Genomic DNA, 9882 nt, shown 5'->3' with positions numbered 1-9882 from the left:
GAAAAGTCAGAGCTCAAAAGCTAAAAAATCACTGCTATCAAGGTGAGGTGTAAAGAAGAAAAGATCAGAGGGGATCTAGAGACTGATGAAGGATAGTTATTTGAGGGTTAGTAGGGAGAAAATCTCCTGCTCAAGGATATTAACACTAACAAAAGGGAACTTAATTGGTTGAATTATAGTAACAGGTAACAGCGGAAAAACAACAGTTTGTGACTTTTAAACCTGTGTTTGTAAGCTGCATAAATAATAGCAATGCCCACAGTTAAACCCCAATGAATTCATCCTTGCTAAATTATACTGGATCATGAGTAACATTTCCAAAGCACCTACTACATGCAAGGTTCTGAGCTAACTGTAGTGAAAAATTTTTTTTAATAATGATAAACGCACAAGACATGGTCCCAGCATTTTGGGTATTTTTTAAAACTTACTGAACAAGACAGGATCAATTATGCATGAACTGAAAGAGTGAAATAAATGGGAAGAAACTAATACCCTAATTGGAATCATTATGTTTGCCATAGATGTGGACTGGTATGATTTGGGGAAATTTCAATTTACTCTTTATGCAATGGAAGACTGTTTTCTTCACATTTCACCAATGATGTAGATGAAAACAGTATCTTCAACATCACCACCTTAAAATTCTAAAAGTAAAACAGTATCTTGTATGTGAAACAGGAGGCTAGATCAAAAGGATTCTCAGTGTCAGAAAAGCAAAGATGTCTTTAAAGTAGGTAAGGAGAAAAAGTTAATTCATTTCCTAATCTCTGGAGATTTAAAGAAACAAATTGAATATCTTGAAGAAAAAAGTCAAAAAGCACCTCAGTTTCCTGGGCAAATGCAAATAAAGAAAACCATAACCACAACTACCCAATACCAATCAGGGTGGTGTTCCTTGCGGGCCCTTTCTGAGGATTGGTAGAAACTGTTTTTTAATCTCTGTTTTTCTGCGTGTCCCAAGATCTTTTAAGGAAGGGGGTGGGGCAGGGAGAAGAGGCAGGTGTTGTATAAAAGAAGCTGCCTTGAGAATTCTAAAATTCATACAAAAACTTCCTAGGTAAGAAAATTTACCAGATTTGGCACCTGCTGGACCCAATGATGGACCCAGAAGCAACCACGGTTTATTTGGAATATTTCTATGTTACAAGCCAAAATCCTGATATTGAAGAGACCCACTCCCACGTTCCTTATACATCAGTCTTCCTTCCGGTCTTTTACACAGTGGTGTTCCTGACTGGAGCGTTGGGGAACGTCATTCTCATGAGTGCATTGCATTTCAAAAGGGGCAGCCGAAGACTGATTGACATTTTTATCATCAACCTGGCTGCCTCTGACTTCATCTTCATCATCACGTTGCCTCTCTGGGTGGATAAAGAAGCATCTTTAGGACAGTGGAGGACAGGCTCTTTCCTGTGCAAAGGCAGCTCCTACATGATCTCAGTCAACATGCACTGCAATGTCTTCTTGCTCACCTGCATGAGTGTTGACCGCTACCTGGCCATCATGTGTCCAGCCGTATCCAGGAAATTCAGAAGTAGAGACTGCGCGCATGGAGTCTGTGCCAGTGTCTGGTTTATCTCCTGCCTCCTGGGGTTGCCGACTCTTCTGTCCAGGGAGCTCACCCTGATTGATGGTAAGCCATACTGTGCAGAGAAGAGGGCCACTCCAACTAAACTGGCTTGGGGCCTGGTGGCCTTAATTTGTACGTTTTTTGCCCCTTTGATGAGCATTGTGACCTGCTACTGTTGTATCACAAGGAAGCTGTGTGTCCGTTACAAGCAGTCAGGAAAACATAACAAAAAGCTGAGGAAATCCATAAAGGTCATCTTTATCGTCGTGGCAGCCTTTGTATTCTCCTGGCTGCCCTTTAATACTTTCAAGCTCCTGGCTATTGTCTCTGGGCTGCAGCAAGAACTCTACTTTCCTTCAGCTTTTCTCCAGTGGGGCATGGAGGTGAGTGGGCCCTTGGCATTTGCCAACGGCTCCATCAGCCCTTTCATTTACTATATCTTTGACAGCTACATCCGCCGGGCCATCGTGCGCTGCTTGTGCCCTTGCCTGAAGACCTATGACTTCGGGAGCAGCACCGAGACCTCAGACCTCACTAAGGCTCTCTCCAACTTCATTCAGGCAGAGGATTTTGCCAGAAGGAGGAAGAGGTCTGTGTCACTCTGAAAAGGACAGTGACATTTCAAACTCTGTTGGCGGATCGGAGGGTTCATTTGTGTCTGAGACAAGGAAAGAAGAAAAGTATCGCTAGTGGTAATATTGCTTCATGAATACAAGGAAGTGTTCATTTTTAAAGAGACATCTAGAAAGTCTCTGTGTTCATGGACGTAATTAGGCCGCATGCTGTTTTGTTTTGTTTTGTTTTTCTTAGCTGAGTGGCCTTATTTGACCCTTGCCAATCAAGTTCACCAGGCAAAATACAACTCTTATGTTTTTGAACTCTAGGATAAAGGCTCCTGCTTGGGCCAGTTCCTTCCTTCATGGTTGTTAATGAACATTCAAGCCTTTTCCTCTATCAGGAACCTAGATCCACACGACCCTTCATACCGGGCTCCAAAGTGGGCAACATTTAAAGGATTCTGCCCACTTGTATCTGGTGAGAAATGTGGTGACAATGCAGGTAGTAAAAAATGTAATATACCTGTGCTCAATAATTAATTATTCCTGAGTAATGAAGTGAGGTTCTGGCCTTAATCTTTAAAACTTTATATGGTAATTCTATACCATCTTCCAACATTATCTTTCACCCTATACCATTCACAATAACTTTGGACTGGCGAAAGCTCACTGGGATAAAATCATTTTGTATTGTGTTTATGACTTGGGACTTATTTTACCACTTGGTCTTCAAGAGTATTTTAACAAGAAAGCATAGGACAAGGTTTGACTTTTATTTTCCTTATAAGATATGTCGGTTAAAATGGATCTCATTATAATGATGTAGTAACTACTTTTCAATGGGATTTTACTGTGCTCTTTGTTTCCATTGCCTTTATAAATTAGGATATGGCTTTGTTTTAATTACATGTTTTTAATTACCTAGTTATCTAGTTATCAAGTAAAAGTGCTACTACTACTGTAATTGGAGGTCATCAAATGCTTAGCAACACCCTCGTGCAGATTATCATTTTGTATTTTAATTAAAGTGTTAGTGCTACACATTCCCTATAGCATCATTTGCTTGGTGTATGTAATTTCATGATTTGATCCAATAACATAGGAAGACAGGATGCTCTGTATTCAGCTGAAGGGAAAAATCCATAACAAAGATGTTACTGGTATTTTACATACATTTTTTGAAACTCAGAGACCTTCTGGACTTCCTTACCTGATAAAGATTTACTGAGTCAATTTGTACCTATATTCCTTTTAAAGAATTTGAAGTGGAAAATGTAATTAGCAGCAACCACAAAAGGCTTTGTAGCAGCAAACATACTATTGTAATATATCTTTTGGTTCAAGATAAAGTAGGTTATGTTTTTACCCCCACTGTTTACACAAATGAATTATTGCTTTATTTTTAAATATTAGATTTGAAGATCAGAGAAAGCTTAGAATCTTTTCAGAGACTAGGTAATTCAAGTTCATCCTATGTATCTTTCATATTAAGAGTAATTTCAAATATTGTGCATCTTCTTAGAGTCTATTCAGAAGTTTTTGGTTTTATAAATTGGTTAATTTATTACTTTCTCTTAAACTTTTATTAAATAAAAATATAATTTTGTTATAAAAGTATTCTATGTTGTATTAATTTCTATTAACATATCAGTTAATACTGATATTCTAACAGACTTTTAATAAATTATCATAGATATAGAAAAAAAAGACTGTGTAAATCATTAGAAATAAAGTTTCTGGGAAAACTTCAGAAGTGCATTCAATATAATTAAATAGATCTCCAAAGGTTAAATAAAAGCAAAAATACAGAAAGTAGAAGACATTCACTTTTTTAAAACAAATCAACAAAAGCAATGTAACTAATCACAAAATCAGTGCCTTTGAGAAATGCTACCTTTAAAAAATAGGCCAGTCAATCAGCTAAGGTATTTGTGAAAAAATGAGAAAACGTAGGTTATTTGGTTTAGCTTCACCCTCAATGTTGGGACATTGAACAAGTCATTTTAATCTTTCATACCTAGATGTCATTGGTAATATCTATGTCTATAGAATCCTCAAGGATATTGTAAGACTAATAAATATAAGTAAAAGGTTTTTTTAAATATTGAATAAAAAGTTATATAAAACAATTCTGTTTCTATCATTAATTATTGAATGTTACATAAAAGTTTCCAAACTAGATTATCAAATGAAACTTAATCATTCTCATTTAACAAATATTAGAATCTATCCTACTTCTGTTTCATCCCTTTCATTTTTTCGTTTTAACATGGAAGAAAAATATACTGTTGTACTTTTTAATACTTTAAGTAGATATGCTACTTGTGTGCCTTATGAAGATCTTAGCATATTTTATATTCATAAGGTACCAGTGATGAAAGGAAAAATAGGCATAATTTTAAAGATAGCCTAACTCTGATAGAAAAAAGTTCAAAATGTGATTAGTGTTATGTTACTATGAGAACTTACCACAGAAAAGCTCTCCATTAAAGCCTGGGTGAGAAGTTGTCTGATAACTCGTAATTAATTTTAAAATTAAAGTACACAGTCACAAACACACATTTAGTCCATTTGGGTCATAGTGGAAAGAAGAAAACTAACCTGATATTCCTGGGAGCCCCACAATTCATCCACTCTAACGAGTCAAAATCACCTCTGAGTGAGAACAACACTAAGAACAGTCTTAAAGGAAGCTATGTGCGTGACTGAGAGGGGACGATTACTAGGGGTCATAAGTTAATTTTTAAATAGACACAGAAATGCACAGTATGATGGGAAGCTGAGTAAAAGAAATCTTCCTCTGATTCATCTTGACTCCTCAAATCATTCTCTATTCCCCCAAGAGATCTCAGAAGTGAGAAATGACTTGTCGAATGTGCATGCCACAGAGAACAGCGACCCTCAGTTTTCCTGCAGGGCTCATTCACAAAAGTCAAACAATAATAAAAGAATTACAAATTTATTGCTAGCAAGATGATGCCTCCAGCCCCATGACAGCAGTGCTGTCCAGAGAAAAGGCAGGAACGTAATGCTAACTACCAGAAATGGGTAGTGGGTTTTGCTTCCCACAGAGCTTGTGGGTTGGATTATCCCTTGCAAATGTCTTTTCTTATTTTAAGTCCTTTTCTCTCAGTCAACATTCTTTGCTTTTATCAGTTCTATGACTAAGCAGTTATGACAAGACTTTACATATCAGTGTACAGGGAAAAATAGTTCCAGCAACTTGACTCTAAATTGCAGATGCAAAAATCCACCTTAGGATTAGTTCCTCCTGTCTCTTGTTATCTTTGTCATTTTCTTAATAAAGCTACATTTCCTAAATGTATTTGATAAGTGGGAATTTCATCCTAAGATTGATTAACCTACAGCATTAAAACAAATAAACAAACAAACCAAAAAAAACCACTTTAAATATCCAATGTGCCAAACTGTTAATAAAGTGAAAGTTCTTATGATAAGTTAAATCAAATGTAAACTCACATGAAATGTCCATTTATTAATCTAAAAGTAGAAGGAGGTACTCTGTTAGTTGGCAGACATTATTAAACTAAAAAATTCATGGCTTATGTATATGAGTACCAAATTTCTAAGATCCAAAGGCACTTTAAAATTACAGTGGAACTGTTCCTGGGTTGGCCACATGAGGTTGAGTTGAATTGTGGCTAATCTAGGCAAGTGGCCCATTTAAAGGATATATGATACAATGTTCATATTATTTTTATAATGCTCTGCAGGTATCATCAATCTGACATTATTCAGTGATTTTCTCATTTTCTAATGAAGAAGATTTAATAATTAGCTAGTTTACTATCACTCCCATATTAACAAGAGTTAGGCTTCATCTATGAGTACTTTATGTTTGTCAACACTGATGGGAAATTTAGAATTTTTATCTGCTAGCCTCTATCAATTCTGATTAGCAAGATTTCATTTCCTTACTACTATTAGTTCAAAATGAAATATAAAAAGTTCTTCTTGCTAGAATACTTTATATTTGCAGAAGATATAGGTATTCGTGTGATGTTCTTAAATCAAATAAAATTTTATGCATCAAAAATTATGTGTGGCTAAAGACTATTTTTAATGTTTAAAAACTTTTCTGTGGCAGAAAATTTCAGCAAGCAACTCTGCTCTTTTCCTTATAGACATATGTAAAAACTGTCTACTGTAAAACTTTCACAAATTCTTAAATCTGCAAATTCCAGTGTAACATATAATTTACTCCATACAAATTTCATAAAGTTTAACCTCCTCAGAGACACTGCATGATGTGTAGAAAATAAAACAGAATTGAGATGTCAACCCTAAGTGTTTGGCCTGACCTGCTAGTTACGTCAGTCATTACTCAACCCATCATAGATCAATGGTTTAATTTTGTGACTCTTATGCCTAGACCAGTGGAGTTCCTTGAAAATATTCAATATCTCAAACATCAAACTGTGAAGGCAAAGTGTCTGTTGTACACAATGCACTATGCCAGCCACAAATTTGTTATTATGACTGATGGGTTCCTTATTATAACTGGATTCTGAAGCAGGCGTATTGCAGTCACTCACTCACAAAACTTCTCTCTCTCTCTCCCTCTCTCCCCTCCCCTCGACCCCGCATCTCCATCTCTGTCTCTCCCTTTCTCTGTCTCACACACACAAACACAATGTACAAACACAGCTGATAAGCATCTATTGACTCTTGTTGCTAATATTCAGTTTAAAGTACTTGATAGAACGCAATAAAGGAGAAGATAAAGCAAAGAAAAAATATAGTAAATAGAAAATACAAAATAAAATGGCATATATAAAAATAAACATATCAACAATTACAATAAAAACATAAATGGATGAAAATATCCTATTAAAATTGAACAAGTAGCCCATTCCTACAACCAACTACTATATATATGGCACTATTAGACTCTGGAGGATTTAAAGAGGTAGAAGTAGAATTTGTTTCCTCATGGAGTTTACAAGCCCCGAGTTATTTTTTGAATCAAAGAATGAAGTACTGCCCCCAAGAACAAGTCAAATCACTTTCTTTGATCGTTTCCAATATTCAGGGAAAAGCCCATATTTGTCCATACACAAGTCACTTCATGTAGCTACCATTTTGATAGGGTTATTTCCTAAATATCATCGCATTTCCTTAAAGAAATGTACAATGTGCACCCCCAACACTGGCATCCCCAAATGAAAACACTTTTATTGCCCTTAAGGATTTTTAGGTGTAAAAGTGTGTTTTAAACATAAGAACACAACTGAACAGTATCACGTTTAAATTTATTTTCAAACAACTAAAAAGGATATGCAAAGTAGATTACTCTAACCTTGCCCAAAGACTGTGATTTAATGAGATGCCCTCTCTCTTACCCTCAGTTTAGACCAAAAGCAAAACTGACAACTCAGGTGGAGAGGTGGTAAACAAGAAATGAAACTTGGCCCGTGGTTTCATGTTTAAAGCAAAAAAAAAGAATCAGATTCAGAGGAGTTGAAGGTAATGCAATGCAAACTTGACTTGTATGCATTAATAAAAAATAGTTTCAAATTAGTAAAGAATTGAAAAAAAGTCAATGCAGAACTGCATAATTTACACAATCTTTAGGATTTCAACTTACAGTAACTTCACTTATATAATTCAAACAGAAAAAATACTGACAGTAAATTTATGAAAATATTTAGCAAAGTAAATAATCAAAGATGGCCAAATTAAAATTTAAAAATATAATTTTACCTATTAAATTGGCAAAGGTTTAAACATTAAATACTGAAGCTGAGCAGGATAAGAGGTGTGGAGTGTGGGCAAGACTTCTTGGACTATTGATTGAGCATAATTTGATTAAGCTTTCTAGAGGATATTTAGAAACATCTTTGAAAAGAAATCCACTTCTAGGATTTTACCCTGGAATGTAATTATGGCCACGTGCAAAGATATACATACATGCATTTTTACTGCAGCATTGTTTGCAAAAGTGACTGGTACATATTAAGAGCTTGATAAGTAATCATTGAGAAATAACTCCATGTTAGAGATGGAGAAAATAGAATTCAAAGAAATCAAATTTCACATAATTCTTAATGGACTGAACCAAAAATGAAACCTGATTTCAATTAAACCCATTTAGAATTGTCTATGCAATTCCAAAGCTCATGCTTTTTCCACATCACCATATTTTTTTTCTCTGATTCCCAGGCTCTTTAATAGACTCAACATCACAACCTTCTCTTGGTTTAGTTTATTCTCTCTATATAATAATTTCTCAAATTCAAACTATATTTCTTATTTTTTCCAATGCAAATATCTCAAATCACCAAACCCTTTGCCTATTCATGACTAACATTGCTTGAGGGGGGAGGAAGCCCATTTTATTAAAAATACTTTTCTTTTTAAAAGAAAAATGTTATCTTGTAACATGTTTACCATGATCTCTTAATTGTGACCTATCCGAAATGGCATATTCTATCCAATAGTCACTAAAATCCTTATCTAGAAAAACAAATATGTGCTCATGTAAGAAATGGACAGTTATCTATTTTACTCCCCCTCACACCCAACCCCACATTAAAGGATAGTAGCACTTATGACAGTGGCTCTCACAGGAAAATATTTTTTTTTGAAGAGCATATACGTACTAAGTAAGAATCATAGTCTCATTTTCTTTATCCCTGAAAATTTTTCTAGTCCCTGATTTCTTAGTATATATCCACAGCAAGAAGAAAAAGTAAATCTAATGTCAAAGCTCACACTATAGACTGTGTGTCTGTGGGCAATGCAGCCTAAACCGGTCCAGAGGTTTAAAGTTTCACCATCTTTCTTATTAAGTGCTATTTGTTATGCCAAGAAGTTGCACTGGTCTGTGTGCAGAAAACATTCAGTAGCCAGCGCTCCTGTCTTTCAGGAACTTTGTTTACACTTTTCAGAGCGCATGTTTTTATAAATGACTTCCTAATTTTAGTAGGGACTCCCAAATGTAGTTTTGAGAAGCACAAGAGTTTCTCAAATTAGGAACAGTATAAACTGCCCCAAACATAAGGTAAAAACTTGATTGAAATTTACATTAAATAAGAAATAATATTTACCATCCAGCATTTTTAGGAGGTGGAGTTAAGAATGTTAGGAAGTAAAATGATAATAAGGTTAATAATTACTGGCCCACAATCAAGGAGAAAAGGAAACATAATATTTAAGAATAAGAGAGCATGGTACTCGAGTATTAAAACATTTATTTTTTAACAGCAAAGAATAATTACCTCAGCTCACTTGATTTAGGGAGTATATTAAAATGTTAATAATGGTTTTTTTAGAGAGTAGAAACAAGGACAAATTCACTTTTTCATTTTGATTTATTTTTCTTTACATTTTTATGAATACTTTACATTTCCTATAATGAATATGTATTTCTTTTTTAAACTTTAAAATAAAGGGTGCTGGAATAAATGTCACATGTGGCATAAAACACATATTAATATTTCAGTACAACTTTGCCTCTTCCTCTAAAGGCAAAATAGGGATTTTTTAAATGTCATATTCAATTTTAAATTTCATATCCGTAACTTTGGGATGATTTAACTTTGGACAAAGCTTTATCAAATTAAATCTCAATCAAATCATAGTTGTTGTCATATCAAATGCAGCAAGTCATTGTTTAGTTCAAAGATTCCAATTTACTTTTACTAAATTGACTTGCCCATTAAGTCAAATGTCAGCCTAGTTTGAGTACGTAGATGCAGTTTTTATGTTATTTTTAAAGATTTAAACTTT

The 9882-nt window shown here is 34.7% G+C and overlaps 1 protein-coding gene across 1 annotated transcript; it reads left to right on the top strand.

The window, feature by feature from the left end:
- The first annotated feature begins 1101 nt into the window (after positions 1-1101).
- GPR15 (G protein-coupled receptor 15) lies at positions 1102-2178 on the top strand. Its single transcript, XM_059922202.1, has one exon. The coding sequence runs from the start codon at positions 1102-1104 to the stop codon at positions 2176-2178; it is 1077 nt and encodes a 358-aa protein (XP_059778185.1).
- The last annotated feature ends 7704 nt before the right edge of the window (positions 2179-9882 follow it).

This window comes from Balaenoptera ricei, chromosome 4, assembly GCF_028023285.1.
Source record: "Balaenoptera ricei isolate mBalRic1 chromosome 4, mBalRic1.hap2, whole genome shotgun sequence".
Lineage (NCBI taxonomy): Eukaryota > Metazoa > Chordata > Mammalia > Artiodactyla > Balaenopteridae > Balaenoptera > Balaenoptera ricei.
The sequence above is the reverse complement of the archived record's forward strand: the minus strand, read 5'-3'. Positions and strand labels throughout refer to the sequence as shown.